Genomic DNA, 20537 nt, shown 5'->3' with positions numbered 1-20537 from the left:
TCCAGCTCTACACCTTGTTATAACAATATTATAGACCAAACTGGAATTACAGGTGCACAAATTGTTTGAAAGTGGCAGGGCCACTTGAGAAGGCAGTTAATAAGGCATAAGGCATTCTAAGTTATGTAAATAGAGGTAATAATTACAAAAACAAGGAAATTTTGGTGTAACTTTATAAAACATTGTTCTTACCTAGAGTTTTTGGTCCTATTCTGGACACATTTTAAGAAGCACATGAACACATCAGATGTGTGAAAAGGGTTTACCATGTCATTTTCAGGAAAATCTTGGATTTTTCCCCTCCAAGAAGAGAGGAGGGGGTTGAGGGGAGATTTGATAGAGAAATTCAAAATCATGACTGGTCTGGTCACAGCTGATATGGGAAAATTTGTTCCCATTAATGGAAGCATTGAGAACCAGAGGTCATGGATTTAAAGTGTTTGGCAAAATAACCAAAGACAACATGAGTAAAATCCTTGTTATGCACTAAGTGATTAGGATCTGGAATGCACTGCCTGAAAGTGTGTTAGTGGAAGATTCAATCATGTCTTTCAATAGGGAATTGGATAAACCACCTGAAGGGAAAGAATTGCATTGCTACAAGGAAAAAGCAAGTCTCGCCAAATTGTTCTTGGAGAGTTGGCGTGGTATCATCAGTTCAAATTGCCTCCTTTTCTGTTACAATGATGCTAAGATTCCAGGTGGCATCCTAAGTATTCTCTCTAGGGAGAAATTTGTTGTGATTAGGGTTGACTTTTTTAAGCCTGAAATGCACTAACCCACTGAAAGCTGATTTTAATGGAAGCTTTGCTGAGTTCCTAGAAATTGCCACAAGTCTTTATATATGACAAATGGTTTTGGGATGTGGCCCATCTTATAACACACATCTCACTAGCATCTCATCCAAAGCAGCTACCGTACACCCTGAGTGTTGCAGATTTGATGATGCAAGTGTCACTAAAAGATCAATAACTTCTCAGTGACATGAGAATGTGATGGAGGGAACAAAACAAAGCTGTGTGGGCTGGATTCTCAGGTTTTGGGTTTTCGCTGGTATTGTTCTCTTATTGCAAGGCTGTGTATCTTTTGAAATGGCATTTTGTTGTGTTATTTATTCTGTGTGCCTTTTCCAAAATGATGCTGTAAAAGCTTCCGCCTAGTATTCTTGATAATTTTGAATTGTGAAAGTGAACAATCCTGTGGCGTATAGATTGTCTATACCTCCTGCCACTGCCAAAGAAAATAATGAAAGCATCCACTGGAAAGGTACTAATCCTGAAGGTCTGCACTGCATTGGGCCCCAGACAAATTCACACCTTCTGCAATTACAACTCAATAATTGCAGAATCGCTAAAAAACCAGTATTGACCAAAGCAAGAGCTGCATTAGACAGGTCAAACCAAACGTGATTATGTTCAGAAACATTAATGGATTGGAATGAAACTAGCACACTGTACAAAGCACCATGCTAAGATTTATTTCACTCCTAAGTTGGCAATAGGTGGAAGACAAATTAATTACATGGTAATATTTAAATATATATTTAACAGGTCATTTCATTTGGATATTAAATTGGAAGCATAACATAAACTCTGAATAAATACAACTAAAACAAGTTCATAAGAAACGTATCTGTAAAATGGAACTTTGATAAAACTTTGACATTTTGAGGCTGTTATTACAGGTGGAATCTCTACTGCTGATTAAATTCCTATATCTTAACCCCCATGGGCAGTGTTAAATTTGTATGGCGCAGATGATCTAACCAATTGCTAACGTTTGTTTCCAGTGTGACTTATTTTGAATAGAGAGATGCTGACTATTCTTCTATTTTGAGACTGGGGTCATGAGCTAACATAGATGCTAGAATTGAGCTGAAGAAGAAATGCTTGTTTTCTCCTAAAGGAATTGGCTGGCACTGCTTGAATCTCTGTATGGGTGTTTCCCTGAAGGAGTCTAAGCACTAACAGCTTGCTGGTCCTGCTTTTAATTGGATTCACATCTCTGCTTTGCTAGAGATAAGTTGAATATCATAACATCGATTCTTAATGGTGCTGTGGGCTGTAGCTTTGGGACCTATATAGCTGCATGTTTAAATCATTTACTAATTGTTAGTCACGTCTCCAAATTAAACAGTTGAGCTGGCTGTGTTACACTAGGTAGCTCACACTGCTTGCTGAACATTGTTTTGTCAGCCAGCCTGAATTCACATTGCCAGTAGCTGAGGAGGAGGCAGAGCTTTATCTATAACATATCTGCAGGGAACTATGGGGAGTTACCAGCAGGAATAGAAATGAAAGAAGATTCAATAGAAAATGTCCAAAAAAATTTATTCAGATCTCACTCTTAAAAAGTAAGCAGTGCTAGTCAACTGTAGTCTAAGCTCATCTATCAGGCTTATTTCACTACACAGTAGATGAGTGATTACAGAATAATAAATAGGGAAAGCCAATTCAAACATGTAAAAAGAAAAACAAAATATAGAGGTATTTCTAAATTGCTTTTCGTTGTACCGCTCTTTAAAATAGAACCAGTTGTTGCCTTCTAATTGGAGCTGTGGAGGTGACAATGCAAATATTGTTACTGCAGCAGGTTAGGAATCTTGTAGCATGATCTGGTGAATACTCTGAGGAGCCAGGGAGTCAAAGAGACAGCTGATCAATTGTTCCACCTGTTCAAGAAATCAAGGTAATGGAGAGGAATCATTCACCTTATAAACCATAGGACTAAAGTAGAGGGAGGAATCATACACCCCATAAATTAATTCCTAACTCCTCTCTCTACATCTCCTTCCAGAATATTTGTTTTTTCCATATACGAACAAGCCTTTGACATTAATTAACTAATATATGATGATTGGCCTTAGTTGAATCCTAGCTAAGGGGTGATGACATCTTTCCCTAAATTAAGCCTCCTTGCCAGGCAATACAATCCACCACTTTATTTGCCCAGACAGTTGCAATGGCAGTAAGGCGCAGATTATCAAATCACACTTTGGTTTATTGTTCTACTACTCTGGCACTTCCTCTTCCTTTTGAGCTTCTCATCTTTCTACATCCCTCTCACCTCTCTTTTAAAATCCATGCTCTGTATCTCCCATCCAAGTATGATTTAAAATGTTCTCATCGAGTTATCATCATTACTGTCATCCCTCAGTATCTGCACCAATTTTCTGATCTTTCTCTCTTCTGAATTCGTTGCCGTCTTATTCTCTCTGTACCTCTCTATGTAATCTCCCCAAACTATATTCACAACTACCCCATTGCCATTTAAATTGCATTGCTACTCCCATTGTATGAATTACAGAAAAGGCCCTCTCTGTTCAATTCCTTTCATCACCCTCTACCTATCTAAACCTTGCTTTCTTCTGTGTCTCACCACCCCAACACTGAAAAGCAATCCTCCAATTCACTTATTGCAGTAATTTCAAAATCCCAAACAGAGTCATACAGCACGGAAATAGACCCTTCAGTCCAACCAGTCCATGCTGAAAATAATCCCAAATTAAACTAGTTCCACCTGCCTGCTCCTGGCCCAAATCCCTCCAAACCTTTCCAATTCATATATCCCTGTCCCCGCATCCACCACTTCATCAAGAAGTTCATTCCACATGCAAACTACCCTCTGTGTTTCAAAAAAAAAGTTGCCTCATGTCTTTTTTAAATCTCTCTCCTCTCACCTTTTAAAAATGTGGCCCCTAGGGAACAGACAACTACCATCAATTCTACATATACCTCTCATTATTTTATAAACTTCTATCAGGTCACCCTTCAACCTCCTATGCTCCAGTGAAAAAAGTCCTAGCCTATCCAGCCTTTCTTTATAACTCAAACCTTCCATGCCTGGCAACATACTGGTAAATGAGAAGGGTTCAGCCACCCCATTCCCCATAATAGTTCTGCAGCTCATGGTTTGGTCAAACAAACCTTTATGTATGCTTTTGAAATTCTTGTCCCCATTAAAACTTTGCTACTCTCACTGAAGTCATTCCCTGCCTAGGTTCTCAATTCGACTCTGTAAGGTCCAATGGATGCAGACTTGAACAGATATTCAGAACAACTGGCTTTGTAATTTATTTCCAAGTTTTGTTGGTCCACATAGAGGACTATCAGGTCTATTCTTGTCCACTAAAACGGCTCACTATTCCTGGAATACAAAGATAATGCCTGGGTTAGTTTTCTAGACAACCCATCCACGTTATTCCCTTTCCTGTCTTTTGCAACTTCACCAGCAAGTATGAGGGCCTTATGGAGTTTTTTGTCTCTAAGATCAAGACCATCCAATCAGCAGATCTGTTGTGTCTCTCCATTCAACTACCCCACAGGACTAAATTTCTTCTAAAGGTCCTACTGCCTTAGCTCTTAATTTGTGTTGTTCTCCAATGTATTTCCTAGCTCCCCTCATGTCCTCTCCAAACTCACCTTGGCTATGAGAACCCTATTCCCACATCACGTAACTACCCAATTTCCCCTCTGACTTCCCATAGTAGTTGGTATTAACTGTTCTCTTTTTCTTTAGGGATTATCCCATTCAAATCTTATCAGCTTCTGCACAAAACCGTTGAATTTATTGTCCATGAACATGTTGTGTCCAAAGTCCCTATCTATCTTTCTTGGAGCTTCAAGACTGAACTTCTCTAATCAGATTTCTGACTTTACTACAGTATCAGAATGTCTCTCATTAAAGTTTCAAACAATGTTTTATGTGACTGAGACAAAGGAAAGCTAAGCTTTGTATTGCACGATCAATGCAAAAGGTACAGAATTCTTAAAAACGCATTCTGAACTTTTTTTTATATGTACTCCAATAAGATTCGGACTTAAGAAATGAAGCTAGGCAGATGGAAGGCTTTCAGTTGGAGAAAATTTAGTAGCAATGATTAGTTAGATTTAGAGTATTTATGGTAAAGAATGATAAAGAAAGACCAACAGCAAAAGTTTTAAACTGGGGAAGGCTAATTTTGCTAAGCTATGACATGATTTGGAGAATGTGGACTGGAAATAGTTAGTTACTTTTTTTTTAAACTTGTAGGTAAATCAGTGTGGGTGTGGTGCAAAATATCCAAGGATAAGATAGTGAGGGTTCAGAACAAATATGTTTCCACAAAGAAAAGAGATGGAATTCTCAAATTTGGATCCCCCTTGATATCAAAGAGCTTATTCAGTAAGATAAGGCAAAACATGAAATTTATGTCAGATACCAAGAGCTAAATATGCAGGAAATCTAGGAATTGTGAAATAACTCCACATAGGCCAGTAGCCCATCACCAAGTCACCCTTTATTTACATACGCATAGTACTTGACACTGGTCTGGCTTCCTCAGAGCCAGCTCTCAGAGTAAGCAGAACCTTTGACACTCCTGTTAATATCTGTCAGCCAGGGCTCCCTGATTGGACCAGGTTAACAACCCTAATCAGGAAACTCATAGTATATGAGACCCACCTGGCTGACCTAGTTACAATCACTACAAAGTGCAATAGTAAAATTAAAAATATGAAGAAAGCAAAGAAAGGAATGAATAATATTAAGAAGTAAAAATTAAGAAAATTCCAAAGATAATTTAGAATTATAAAAACAGCAATAGGGAAATGTGGGCCTAATAAGAGACCAAAAAGATAACCTGATGTGTAGTGGAGAAAGATGTGAGGCCATTTCTTATTGAATGATGAGTGTCTACTTTCAGAAAACAGGTGGATAACGCAAACTGTTAAGGAGGAGGAGGAGTGTAAAAACGAAAGTGAGAGAAGATATATTAAAGGTGATTATCATCTTTGAAAGATTATTCACTTTGAAAGTGAACCCCAAATCAAGAATGAAATGCATCCCATTTCACTAAGAGAAACAAGGGAGGAAATAACAGACACTCTGACTAATATCGTCCTGTCTATTTTGGCTGCAGTAGTGTATCGTTGTCTTAAAAGAAAAGAGATAGCTTGATTAATTACAGTCTAACCTTGGGATGGTGGACAAATTACTGCAAAAAAATTGAGATGCTGCTAATCATCATTTAGAAATGTACAGATTAATCAAGAACAGATACCATAAGTTTTTAAAATGCAGGTCATGACTCTCTAACTTTGATTTTTTTTGAGGAGAAAAGGAGGATTGCACACTTGGTGAGCTCTACATGGATTGTAACAAGACTTTTGACAGATCACACATGATAGACTGATCAGAAAATTAAGAACTTTCAAAAGCAAGCAGAAATTTGAATCTATTGACATAGTGGCAAAAAGAAAATGTGACGGCTGACAGATTTTTTGATCACTGGAGACTGTTTACAATGGAGTTCTGCAAGATTCCGTATTAGGTCTTTTGCTATTCATTGATTTGCACAATGACGTAGACTTAAATTTGTGGGGCATGATTAAGAAATTCACAGATGATGGAAAAGCTGGCTATGTTATTGTTAGCAAGGAAGAAAACTGCAGGCTGTTGAAAGATATCAATTGTCAGGTGGGCAGAAAAGTGGCAAATATAATCCATTCAGAAGAACTGCAAGGTAAGCTAACAAGGAAAGGAAATACACAAAAAAATATAGAAAATAAAAGTCTGTTGGAGAACATGTCCACACTTCCTGGAAGACTGGATACTACATAGGGTGACTAAGAAAGCAAAAGCAATACTTAGCTTTATAGGCAGCGATACAAGAACAGAAAGGTTATGCTAGAATTGCAGTTGAATGACAACTAAAGTACAGCATGTAGTCCTGGTCACCTGTTTGTAGAAAGGATGTGGTCACACAGGAGACAGTACAGAGAGATTCACAAGGATATTGCCAGGCATGGAGAATTTCAGCTGTAAGTAAAGATTGGAGAGGTTAGGGGTCAGTTTCTTTGAAACAGAGGATGCTGTTGTGAGTTTTCTTTGAGGTTTATAAGATTGCAGGGGCCCAGGATAGAGTGAATAGGAAGAATCTACTTCCCCTAGCAGAGTGCTTATTAACTAGGTTCACTAGGTGTAATTGGCAGAAGGAATACAGGGGAATCGATTTGGAATTCATTGTCAGAAAGCATGTTAGAGGCAGAAACGCTCAAAACATTTAAATATACTTAGCTATGTACTCAAAAGTACTATAACTTACACAATTTCTGCCAAAAACAATTCGGATTAGTTTTCTCTTGTATGGCTAACACAGATACCAGTGGACTGAATGGCCTGTCTCTATTATAAGTTTTTCTTTTTTTAATTTTCCATCTTCCATAAACATAAGATTTACTGCCCATGTCCTGACTGCACCAAGTGCTATTCACTCATCAGTTCTGTGCTCACTAATCTATATTGGGTCTCGTTTAAGCAATACCTTGATTCTAAAAATCTAAACCTTCTTTTCAACTCTCTTAATGCCTATGCTGTTGCCACTATGCCACTACACCCCTCCCCCAATTCTGTGAGATATCTGTGCTCCTTGAAATCTGGTCTCTTGAGAATTCTTAGTTGTAATTGTTCAAACCTTGGTGTCCATGCTTTTAACTCCCAAGGCTCTGAACAATGGAATTGGTCCCTAAACTCTCCACCTCTCTTTAGACCTTCCTTACAACCTACCATTTTGGTTAAACTTTTTGTTATCTGCCCCTATATCTCCCTATGGCATTTGTTTCACATTTTGCTTTATGCCGCTCCTGTGAAGCAATTTCGGCAATTTAATTAACTAACAATTCACCATAAATAAGTTATTGTAAACCACAGCGCTGAGGTGCAAGTAATTTTCATGTTTACTGTGGTCATTGCGGTTTTTGGGCAGATCTACAACCCACTTCTTTGGCTATTTTGGCCACTGTATTGAGACAGGCACTGAAATTCTTATGTTGCAACTGTTTCAGAATTAAATTTAAAACTGACTAAAGCAAGTTAAATTATTTCACTTGTTTGATTCAATTTAGAGTTTATCAAGTAAATGAAAATCCACAATACAGTTCAGACAGAGAATTCTAGCACAGCCTAGTCACACTCCACAAACAATGGCTTTATAATATAATGAAGGTATTTCTTAATTTACATAAAATATAATGTTCACAAATGTTCAAAAAAGGATATTAGGCAAATTGAGTGAATGTTCTACAATGATGAGTGAAAAACGTGAGGAGCAGTGTGCAGGAACTGCTAGCCTTAGTACTTACCTGTGGCTCACTCTTTGGATAGATGAAATACTGCAGACAATCCTCAAGTTCCAGTTTTTCCCAAGAAAGGCTGAAACAGACAGCATAGTCAGTGACTTTCACTGATTCATTGAGGTCCAAGTTTACCTCCTGCACCCACCCAGAAAATCAAAGTGCATTTGTTTTCTGAAGCTTCTGTAATCATAACAGTTCTCTTCCATTTGTCACTTTGTCTGCGATTCTCCAGAATATGTGGATTAAGTCAGAGAATTGTTATGGTACAGAAAGAAGCATTTTGGCCCAACATGTCTGCATCAGACTGGGATCATAAATCAGCATGTCAGTTTGACTCATAACAAAATCACTGACATCTTAAGGCTACTTGTGAATTATTTTTTGAAAGTAGAAAGTGTTTAGAATCTGGAATGTATTGCCCAAGTGTGTGAAGGAAAGCAGATTTAACAATGCCTTTCTAAAGCTAATCATGTAGAGGTGCTGGTGTTGGACTGGAGTGGACAACGTCATGAGTTATCCGACACCAGGTTATAGTTCAACACTTGAATTTGCAAGCTTTTCAAGTGCTGCTACTTCACCAGCTGAAGTGTTTCTAAAGGGTATTGGATATATATCTGAAGAGAAAAAAGTTGCAGGACTTTGAGGAAGGGATGGGGGCAGCTGAGTTGTTCTTGAACAGCCAACAGGAATACGATGGGCCAAATGGCCTCCTCCTATGGTGTAAATATTCTGTGATTATTTGGCAGACATCCGCTGATTTGGAGGCTGTAAGTTTTGGGTCTTGTGAAATATTGAAGAATTAACACTGTTAATTTTTCTATCGGCTTCTGACAAGTGAAAACATAGCCATCTTGCAGAGTCTCATCCTTTGACTCTTTATCCATTTGTCTGTTGAAATATCTGGTATACTTATAAAGCAATGTAAAGCATTACACATGTACTCACCTAGACAGTAGTGTACTAAAGCAGCAGACTCCGTTATCTCTCTCCAGAGCCAGCATTAGGCAGGGACCACTAGTGAGCAATGAGCACTGAAAAATGAAAATTGAAACAATGTCTGGCAGAGAGATAACATGAAAAAATAAAATAAAAATATGATAAGTAAAAGTATACATTACTGGTGAGTGCTACATTTCTGCCATACACACCCCCAGAACAGCGTGTGCATGAATAGGGAGATAGAAATAGGCAACAGGAGAAAACCTTGGGCAGTTCACCTCATAAAATATGTGCAATGTATTGTCCTGATAGTGAGAAGTAACCATTCATAAAATAAACTTCCAGCAATAGATAGGTTGTTTGTCTTGGGCATCTTTGATGAGATGTTCTCAGATGTAACAATGTGTCTACATAAATATGTCAGAGATTTCTCCAAAGTTGCATCTCAAAGCAGTAGCTATGGAGATGAAGGCAGATTTCAGCCTGATGGCAAGCCCAGATATCATGGGGCCAGGATTTCTTCATTGATGTGCATATTTATAAGATGCATAATGTTGTATAAAATGTGAGCTTTAATAATTATACTGAATGTTATTATGTTGCTTTATTGGTGTTTCTGTTGCATCTCGAGTCATGCTAATTTCAGTGCCAAAATGGGGTCACATTGGAAACTAGTGGAGTAGAAGGATATGCTGATATATTTAAATAAGGGAGAATGATAAGATGCTTGAAAGGAGCAAAATCACCAGCAAAGTATTGAATAGGTCAAATGGTCTGTTTCTGCTGCACATTTTATGTAATTCTATGAAACCTTGCCTGATACTTGCGATGCATATGAGGCAGTATTGAGAAACACAGTGGAAATAATAGTCTTTCTGAAAAGTTCTCCTATAATTATTGTGACTGATTTCACTTATTTCCCAACTTCCTTTCCTATGCACAGTTCAATTGCACAATGGCCTGATATTCTAATATCCGTCAATTTGAGTGAGGTAAGTAAAGACAAATCACAACAGTTGTTCCTAGCAATTTTCCCATTATTAATTTTAAAAATACACAAATTCAGATTATAAAATGTGCCCAGTTTCATATGAATGCCCCTCAGCAGATCAGTAAGAGGGACATACTATTGTTGATGTGTTGTCCACAGTGATGAGCTCTGCAACATGCTGGGCCTGTGTCTGGTCCAGGACGCTCATTCTTGCTCCCATCAGCTGATAATTACAGCTCCCCAACTGGTCCAGCATTTCAATGTATGGTGGATGGTAGCACCTCCTTACAAGTGGAGACGGTAGCAGTAAGCACATGGTCTGACACAGTGGTCTGGGCAGCAGAAGGTCTAGGGGACAAAGAAAAAGAAATGGCAATAAATTAAATTTGATACAATGGCAGGAAACTGAGATCAATTTTAACTGTTCCAACCCGTGACACCTTATGAATAGTTCTCAACAACTTATCTATACAGCATCTTTAGCATAATGAACTGTCCCAAGGTACTTCACAGAAGTGTTGTAAAGAAAAATTTGACATCAATCCAGAAAGGAATCTAGAATTAGAGAAGTATATCAGGGGGTTGTGGGGCTGGAGAAAATTATAGAGATAGGAAGGGCAAAGCAATGGTGGGATTTGAAAACAAGGGTAAGAATTTTAAAACCAAGACATTGCTTGACTGGGAACCAACATAGGTCATCAGGCAGGGTAATAATGGAGAACAGGACTTGTTAGAAGTTAAAACATTGCACCAGAGTTTTGAATGACTACTCAGGCTGGATCTCCATCAATCAAATTTACACAATTCCAAGGAGAGGGCTCTTCATTATATTTCCCACTCTCACTCATTGCCAACAATATTTGTAATACTAGCCAGAATTTTTATTGAGGAGAAAGCATATGGTACAGACTACTTAGTACTATTGCTGAGAAAAGGGATTCTGGTTCTAACTGGCATTGTTACTGAGAGAAAGGCCATTGGTTCAGGAAGATATTCTTACTGATGGAAGGGACTACGGTTCAGGAAAGTATTACTGAAGGAGGAGCTGTGGTTCAGGCTGGTATTGTTACTGACGGATGGGACTATAGTATAGGCAGGTATTGTGACTGAAGGAAGAGGCTGTAGTTGTTACTGAAGGAAAGGATTATAGGACAGGTTGTATTATTACTATGAAGGAAAGTTTAGCATTAGCTGATTTATGAAGCTGATATGATTATGGAGGGAAAGAACTTTCTTACTGATTTTTGAATTATTCCCGAGTTAGTTGGCAGCATCAATAATCCTTATATGGAAACTAGTGTCAATGCTAAGTCATTTGAAAATAGAGAGAAAACAGAAAACGGAGAGGATAGGGAGGGTTCTGATATTGTGCTAGGACTAAAGGTTTAGAGTTTCTGTTTATGAGTTTAAGACATGTTGTAAGGATTACCTTGCTGCTGCTGCCATGTGGGTGTTCCCGAATCCAAATGAGTGAGAGCTAAAGACCTGACCAGTTTGCATTTTTTTGGAAACTCAGGGTTGATGAACCAATCCTTTCTGTTACTGGCAATCTGCAAACAAAAATTAGAAATTTGAGAAATGCATTGAAACGACAGCAGACGAAATTAAAGGAAGCAATGCAATGCTTTACTCAAGGATACTGGGATGTCCTGGTCCTTTCCTAACTCACCTACATGAGGGTCCCAAAAAGTCTTGGTGCTTTCCCAGTGCTTGTACCTGAGAGTTTGGTGATATCCAGTTGGTTGCCCTGTGCTCCTAACTCAGAATACGAGCATAGAACATAGAACAGTACAGCACAGGACAGGCCCTTTGGCCCACGATGTTGTGCTGAACTTTTACCCTTCACCTAAGATCTATCTAACCTCCACACCTACCTTATACTATCATCCATATGCCTATCTAATAGCTGCTTAAATGCCCCTAATGAGGCCGATTCCACTACCCTCTCCGGCAATGCATTCCACGCCCCTACCACTCTCTGAGTAAAGAACCTACCTCTGACGTCTCCCCTATATCTACCTCCACTCACTTTAAAACTATGTCCCCTCGTAATAGCTACCTCCACCCTAGGAAAAAGTCTCTGGCTGTCCACTCTATCTATACCTCTGATCATTTTGTACACCTCTATCAAGTCACCTCTCATCCTTCATCGTTCTAAAGAGAAAAGCCCTAGCTCTCTCAACCTTTCCTCGTAAGACCTTCCCTCCATTCCAGGCAACATCCTGGTAAATCTCCTCTGCACCTTTTCCAACGCTTCCACATCTTTCCTGTAATGAGGCAACCAGAACTGGACACAATACTCCAGATGTGGCTGAACTAGGGTTTTGTATAGCTGGAGCATAACTTCATGGCTCTTGAACTCAATCCCTCTATTAATGAAATCTAACACGCCATACGCCTTCTTAACAACTCTATCCACCTGGATGGCAGCTTTCAGGTAACTGTGGACATGAACCCCAAGATCCCTCTGCTCCTCCACACTGCCAAGAATCTTTCCGTTAACCCTGTATTCTGCTTTCAAATTTGTTCTTCCAAAATGAATCACCTCACACTTTTCAGGGTTAAACTCCATCTGCCACTTCTCAGCCCAGCTCTGCATCCTATCAATATCCCTTTGTAACCTAGAACAGTCCTCCACACTATCCACAACTCGACTCACCTTCGTATCGTCCGCGAACTTACTAATCCACCCTTCCACTCCTACATCCAAATCATTTACAAAAATCACAAATAGAAGAGGACCTAGAACTGATCCTTATGGTACACCACTCGTAACTGAGCACCATGTTGAATATTTTCCGTCCACTACCACCCTTTGTCTTCTAAGGGTCAGCCAATTCTGAATCCAATCTGCCACATTTCCCCCTATCCCATGCCTCCTTACTTTCTGCATAAGCCTACCATGGGGAACCTTATCAAACGCCTTACTTAAATCCAGGTATACCACATCCACTGCTCTACCTTCATCCATGTGTTTGGCCACCTCTTCAAAGAATTCAATAAGGTTTGTGAGGTATGATCTACCCCTCACAAATCCATGCTGACTACGAGCATGTCATGGTGTTTTCCCAATATCTTAACCTGGGATATCCTGATGTTTCCCATGCCTGAGGATCCCATGATATCCTGATGCTTCCATGTTGATGAGATGAAGTGGTATGTTCCTGGCATTTTATCTTATTTAACTGTCACAGGACCTCTGTGCCTCTTCTTAGGTGTCTAACAGACCCTTGGATTTACAGTATCAACTAGCTGCCAATGTTTGAACCAGGAGAGCTTCTGCACACCAATTTCATCTTGACAATGTACCTCAAGATCTGAAGTACTGAGCTGGTCTGCACCAACAAGTGAGCACCTAAATCAGGTGCATCTTTCCTAATGCCATTTTGCGCATTATATGAGGGCTGGGGCAAAGAGGATGGGAACTTTTAGCTCATCAGTTCTCCATGATACTCCAGCAATCTTAGTAAAAAACAAGGGATATCAATCTTATTGTTTAAATCACTTTTTATTTTTTACAGCATCAAATGTGATACACAGTTATATGGGCCTAAGTTGAAAAATCTGGTGCTATATAAAAACATCTCTATGAAATAATGGGCAGCAAGAGCACTTTTTTTCAGAACAAATATCACATTTTACCTGCTTATCCTGCATCATTTGTGACTCTTCACAGCAAAGTCCTTCAGGGAAAAATGTCTTCACATCCCGGATTGCTGTCAAAAAGGATGAAGAACCTATAAAGGAGAAAATTGGTCACAGGGAAGTACAAGTTTAATGCCCCAATAAATTTTTAATAACTGTAATGCATTACATTCAATTCTACTTTGAGTCTCAATTCATGCCCTGCCTCTGGATGCACCTACTGGATTTACAACATCAAGTGAGTAAGATTTCCTATGAAAATTCCAGCTGATTATTCTTGAATCCCTGAATATATAACACATATATAACAATAATATATACTTGTTGAGCAAAATTTGCTCAACTGTTCAAATGCTGATTATGACATCTCAAAACTTTATTACATGGTTTCACATATTAACTTTACAGTTTAAGTTTATGAATGCTAAGCACGACTAAATTGGTACAGTATATATCTTACTGAATTCTATACAATTGCCACACTACAGTTGCTGAATTTTCTCACTAGCTGCATCATGTGCTTCTGGCACTGACCTCTTGGGAGTTTGAGAGATATGTGGGTTGAGTTCTTACTTTCCATCAGACAAAGGACAAAATTCTATCATAACCATGAAATAATCCAATGGAGCATAACACAAATTGTTCATGTGATTATCCCTTTAAGTTTTAACATGGTGCCCCATGTAGTGAGCTGTTCTTTGAAAAGAGATGATGATGAAGATTTGATTAAGGAGTTCAAGATTGAGATTTCCAGACAGATTAGACAGGGAGAAGCTTATCCCATTGGTAGAAGGATCAAGAGTCAGAGGACAATGATTTAAGATGTTTGGCAAAAGAAGCAATGTGATAAGGAGAAAAAAATTTTCACGCACTAAAAGATTAGGATTTGGAATGCACTCCCTCAGAACCTGGTAGGCAGTTTCAGTTGACACCTTCAAAGGAGAATTTGATAATTATCTGTAAATAAAACATTTGCAGGATGAGAAAAGGTAGGTGAGGTGCTTTTGCAGATAGCCAGCACGGACACAAAGGACAAAATGGCTTTCTCTGTGCTCTAATGATTCAATGATTCTCTCAGAGCTGAATGCTAGATCAGTTTACTAGCACAAATCCTTCTTAATGAGAGAAGCACAACAGTATTTACAGCTTAAATAAAAACCCAAACAACTGCGGATGCTGTAAATCAGGAACAAAAACAAAGTTCCTTCACAGATGCTGCCAGACCTGCTGAGCTTTACCAGCAACTTTGTTTTTTGTTCCTGATTTACAGCATCCGCAGTTCTTTCGGTTTTTATTTAGTCCATCATCATTATCATGTTGCTGTTAGTGGGGGTGCTTGCTGTGTGCAAATTGTTGACCAAATCTCCAACATTACAACAGTGGCAGCACTTCATTAATATAATTAATTGAATGTGAATCATTCAGTGGATGCCGCGACACCGTAGAAGACCATAAGACATAGGAGCAGAAGTAGACCATTGAGCCCTTTGAGTCTGTTCTGCCATTCAATTAGATCATGACTGATCTGATGATTCTCAACTCACTTTGCTGCTTTTTCCCCCATAACCCTTGATTCCCTTACTGATTAAAAATCTATGTCAATATTAAATATATTTAATGACACAATCTCTATAGCCCTCTGTGGTAAAGAATTCCACAGATTGACTCCTGGTTATTGGCAAGGTGGTAGAGCCAGGGCTCTTGGTTGCAGGGTGAGCGTGGATCCAGCACAGGAGCTGGCATCGAGACCCTGTCAGCAAGATGTCCCAGTGACGATGAGATGGCATCCAAAGAGTGGTGACTCGCTGCAGGCGGCAGAGGGATGGTGGCGCAGGTATCATTGGTCAGCCAGCTCAGGATTCCTGATGGAGGCAGCGGATTGAAGATTGACTCTCTTTCAGCTATATCATTTTATTCTTAAACTTTACAAAATGGTGCTGGATTGTGGCGACAGTTGAAGCTTTTCACTGTATTTTATTGTGTTATTCATTGTGGAGTACAAGTGACAATAAATCATCATTCATCATTCATTCATCTCTGACTTAAATGGTGACTCCTTGTTGAGATTATGCCTGCTGGTCTCCTCACATGGGAAAACACTATTTCCATATTTACCTTGTCAAGTTTCAAAAAGGTCATCTCTCATTCTTCCAAAATCCAACAAGTATAGGTCCAACCTACTAAGCTTCTCTTCATAAGACAGTTCCTCCATACCTAGTTTCAGCCTAGGGAAACTTCTGTTCACTACCTCTAATCTTTCTTTAGATAAGGGGCCCAAAACTGTTCACAATATTCTGGCTATTGTCTGATGAGTGCCTTGTATAGTTTTAGCAAAACCTCCTTACCTTTATACTCCATTCCCTTTGAAATAAATGCAAACATTCCATTTACCTTTCCTATTACATGCTGAACCTGGATGATAGCATTTTGTGACTCATATAATGGTTTCACATAGAAGGTTTGTGGAGTGGTCCTATGTGTGTGCATTGTATTGAATGGTCATCACTGAGCCCCTTCTTCAGACAGGTCAGTAATGAAACAAGGGACGCATTGATAGCCCAGTGTTAATTATTCACCTATCTGTGAAAAATTGCACAAAGTTCTTGCACTTGGAAGGATTCTGGATCAGCAGCATATAGGATGCCCTCAAGCTGTCAAACTCCATGCCAATGCTCTGGGTATGAAGGCCCACCTGTATGTGCACCAGACCCAATATAGGGTGCAATTTGCACTTCCTGAGCCAGGTGGCTGACTGGTCACTGAGGGGTCCAATGACCCATCGAGACTGCTCCACCATTCAATGAGATCATGGCTGTTCTGACAATCCTCATATCCACTTTCCCACCTACTGTTTGGTAAATGGATATGCTGCATTAAATCCATGAAGTTGCCTGATACTAATGTGTTAAATGACTTACCATACAAGCCATTATGGACTCTGTCTGTCCCACAGTGACCTCTCCATAGGAATTGGTCCAGGTCTCTCGCCTGCTGAGGATCTTCTGGGCCAAGCAAGTCAAGCAGTTTTCTCACAGCATTATCTCGTTGAAGACACAGAATGACAGAGGCACCCGCAGTCAGGAAATCAATGCTGCATTTCACCATTTCTACATCCTGAAAATACATTCGGCTATTACAGTCTTTGTATTGAGTCATAGAGCATTAATGGCGAAATGTGCCAATCTACTTAGCTATGAGATAGTGCTAGCAGGACATGATAAATATCACCCAACATGTCATTTATTAAAATAAAACAACTTGCTCATATTATTTACTCTATTGTTTTCCTGAAACTGTCAATTTGGCTCAGTCAGTAGCACTGTTGCCTCGCAGGTAGAAGATTTTGGGACAATTTCCACTCTAGCACTTGAGAGCTGCTGCAGTTTTGAGGGACTGCTGCACTGTCAGAAGCATCACCTGTCAAATGGGTTATTAACTCAAGGCTCCATTTGTCCAGATGATGTAAGAGATTCCATGGTACTATTTTGTGACCTGTTCGACCATGTTCATTTCTCAACAGGAGAAAACAGGAAGTGAAGGACAAATTATTTATGTTTTGTAAAGGAGATAAATGTGAAGGACAGATTACTGCCATTTTTATATTTGTTAGTGTTAGTGTTAGTTAAAGGAACAGGAATCGAAAGCACTGAGCATATCAAGATGATGCCAGAGGTTTTGCAGTTAGGATGGGAGAGACCATTTCTCAAAACATGGGAACAGAAAATGCCAGAAAAGGTACAAAAGATAATTTAACATGCAGATTACATCACAGCAAAGTGCAGAGAGTGAGAAGGCTACCAGAAATTTCAAGAAAGAGGGAAATGTACAGCTTTATGGAGTACGAAGTTAGGTACTGGAGATTTGGGAAAGGCAGTTACTATGAATGATAAGATCTTTAACAGAATTAAGAAACAGGACGATCCAGATATGCAGATAAAGGGATACTAAACATGAGAGAACATGATGAAGGAAAATGGGATTCTCCCTTTAATACGTGGAAGCAGTGAATGTAGAGACAAAAAGGCACTGGAAAATCTCAGCAGGTCTGGCAGAAAAGAATCGGAGTTAATATTTCAAATCAAATAGGAATCCTCTTTGGATCTTCTGAGTCAAATTGGACTCAAAACATTCACTCTGTTTCACTTTTCTGCAATGCTGCCAGAGCCTCTCAGTTTTATTAGCATCTTCTGTTTTTAATGTCCATTTCCAACATCCACAGAATTTTGGTTTTATTATACAGCCAAGGAGTTCTCCAAGTCACACACTGACGAGTGTCATCACAACAACACAGAAATGCTCCCTGTCTAATTTTATCTTGATGGTGTTGAGTTTCTTAAGTGTTTTTGGAACTGTATCCATTCAGGCAAGTGGAGATAGTTTTATCAAACACCTGACTCATGTCTTCTAGGTGGTGAATAAGCTTTAGAAAGTCAGGTGAATCATTGACTGCTGAGTTCCAATCCTGAGCGGCTCATACAATCACAGCTTTTATATGTTGGTTTGGTTGAATTTCTGCACAATGGTAACACCCCAGAAAATTCTTGGTTGGAGATTCAATAATGGTTATCCCATTGAATTTCAAGGACAGACTTTTTGATTTTCTCTTGCTGCAGATCATCATTATCTGGCACTTGTGTGGCATGAAAGTAGCTTGCCACTTTTATCCCAGGCCTGAATGTTGTTCAGGTCTCACTACACATAGGCAAGGATGCTTTAACATCTGAGCAGGCACTTTACTAAGACGAAGTTCAAGTGATAAACCAATCTGGATGTTTGACTAGTTCCGCTATTTGACAACTGGTAACAACTGACTATGAGACTGCTGTGCACATCTCCATTGGAATAGCTGAAACCACTGCTGCTAGAAACATTCCTGATAGGTTATCAACATATCCTGGAATCGAATCTATGACCACAGAAATGCCCATGGCTTCCCCTTACTAATGAATTTCCTACTTATATTACCTGTCCTCTACACTTGAGCCAGAAATTTGGCTCTTGCACTTCGTTGAGGAGCCAATGCCCTCATCCCTGATCCAAAACAGAACAAGGATTTGTGATTGGGAGCCTGCACTACTTGCTTCTTTCTCTCTGACTTCTTTTTATTCATTTATGGGACATGGACATTGCTGGCTGGCCAGCATTTATTGCCTATGTTAGGAAGGGTAGGTCGAACCCCTCTGATAATTAAAATTGAAACACAAGCCCCCAATCTGGAGTAGAGGTGGGAGTAGAGGTCCCCTTCTAATAATTATACCCGAAACATCCAGAGAAGCTCGCCTCACCTCGCCTAATCTGTTAAACTGTTATGGCAAAGGGAAGGTTAAATGAAACAAAATCCCTGATATTCACTTTATAAGTAACAAGTAACAATTTATTTATTTAACCCTAACACTGAACAAATTAACAGAATTACTAACAAACCAAATAAATTGCCCCTTAACTACTAACTATTCCCTAACTGAACTAAGCTCTACTGGTATGTTATTCCAATAAACACAAGTCTCACTTATGTAAACACAAGTAATAAGAAAATAAATTAAAACTTAGTCTGTCAAAGTCTACACGCCTTTCTTCTGCTGCTCTGGCTGTCAGGCATATTTTTTCTGTGAGGATTCTTAGCTAAAAGTGCCGTGGTATCTTTTATGGATAGATGGTGCTTTCTTAGAGAGCTTACAGAGCTTCTTGTGAGAGCTAAATGCTTATTTCTCAGATGGTGATTCACTTTCACACTGATTTTCAAAAACCCTCTCCTTATATATCTCGGTTGACATATCAATTTTCTTACAATAGCATTGGTCCAAGGTTGTCAAAACCATCAGATTTAAATTTAATTGGCTTTCAATTGCTAAAAGTTTGGTTTAACTTAATTGGCTGATTCCAGCTAGTTGCCAAAACATCAAAACAAGCTTAAGGTTTCCAATCACAAAACTAATTGATACATGTTTCAATTTCAGAACTGTATGTACCCCTTCAGCTGCTTAGCCATATTTTCTGTATAAATCTCTAAGCTTAGAAAAACAGTTTACCTCTTAAAGCAGCAACACTCTTCTCCCTTATCATTTTTTTAACAAACAAATTCTAGCTTCCTGCTTTCCGATTCACAATTACTCTACACAACCTCATAACACCTGTCCCTGGCTGCCTTTGAGAAGGTGGTGGTGAGCTGCCTCCTTGAACCGTTGCAGCCCACGTGCAGTACGTTGATCTTTTACATTGATGTTTTGGGTATAATTATTAGAAGGGGACCTCTACTCCCGCCTCTACTCCAGATTGGGGGCTTGTGTTTCAATTTTAATTATCAGAGGGGTTCGACCTACCCTTCCTAACATGGGCAATAAATGCTGGCCAGAAAGCGACGCCCATGTCCCATAAATGCCCTTAGCCAGGGAATTCCAGGATTTTGACTCACATTCAGTTAAAGAATGATGATGTATTTCCAAGTCAGAATGGTGAGTGGTTTGGAGGGAAACTTGCAGATGGTGGTGTTCCCATGTATCTGCTGCCCTTGTCCTTTTAGATGGAAATGGTTGTTGGTTTGGAAGGTGCTGTCAAAGGATCTTTCGTGAATTTCTGCAGTTCACACAGCTGTTATTGAGTGTCGGTGGTGGAGAAAGTTGATGCTCATGGATGTGGTGCCAATCAAGGGGGCTGCTTTATCCCGGATGGTGTCCAATGTCTTGAGTGTTGTTGGAACTGCACTATTACAGGCAAAGTGGGGAGTTTTCCACATCAGACTCCTGACTTGTGTCTTATAGATGATGTACAGGCTATGGGGCACCAGGAGCTGTGCGTTACTCGCCACAGTATTCCTAGCCTCTGACTGCTCTTGTAACCACTGTGTTTTT

General features: G+C 39.4%; 1 protein-coding gene across 3 annotated transcripts in view; it reads right to left on the bottom strand.

The window, feature by feature from the left end:
- Positions 1-2313: 2313 nt before the first annotated feature.
- Positions 2314-20537, bottom strand: part of LOC109937204 (dynein axonemal assembly factor 8) — a 76282-nt gene continuing 58058 nt past the window's right edge. For 2 of the 3 annotated variants that reach the window (XM_048609506.1, XM_048609508.1), the window contains 6 exons: positions 16608-16803; positions 13687-13781; positions 11474-11594; positions 10181-10392; positions 9060-9145; positions 8021-8190 (listed from right to left, as the gene is read on the bottom strand). In XM_048609506.1, the coding sequence (XP_048465463.1) occupies positions 8037-8190; positions 9060-9145; positions 10181-10392; positions 11474-11594; positions 13687-13781; positions 16608-16803 (864 nt within the window). In that variant the 3' untranslated portion in view covers positions 8021-8036. Of the gene's footprint in view, positions 2672-8020; positions 8191-9059; positions 9146-10180; positions 10393-11473; positions 11595-13686; positions 13782-16607; positions 16804-20537 lie in introns of those variants that run through there. The other variant, XM_048609507.1, reaches the window with a different exon arrangement.

The sequence above is a fragment of the Rhincodon typus genome, chromosome 21, assembly GCF_021869965.1.
Source record: "Rhincodon typus isolate 14 chromosome 21, sRhiTyp1.1, whole genome shotgun sequence".
NCBI classification, from domain to species: Eukaryota; Metazoa; Chordata; class Chondrichthyes; order Orectolobiformes; family Rhincodontidae; genus Rhincodon; species Rhincodon typus.
This window is presented reverse-complemented; position numbering and strand designations above follow the sequence as displayed.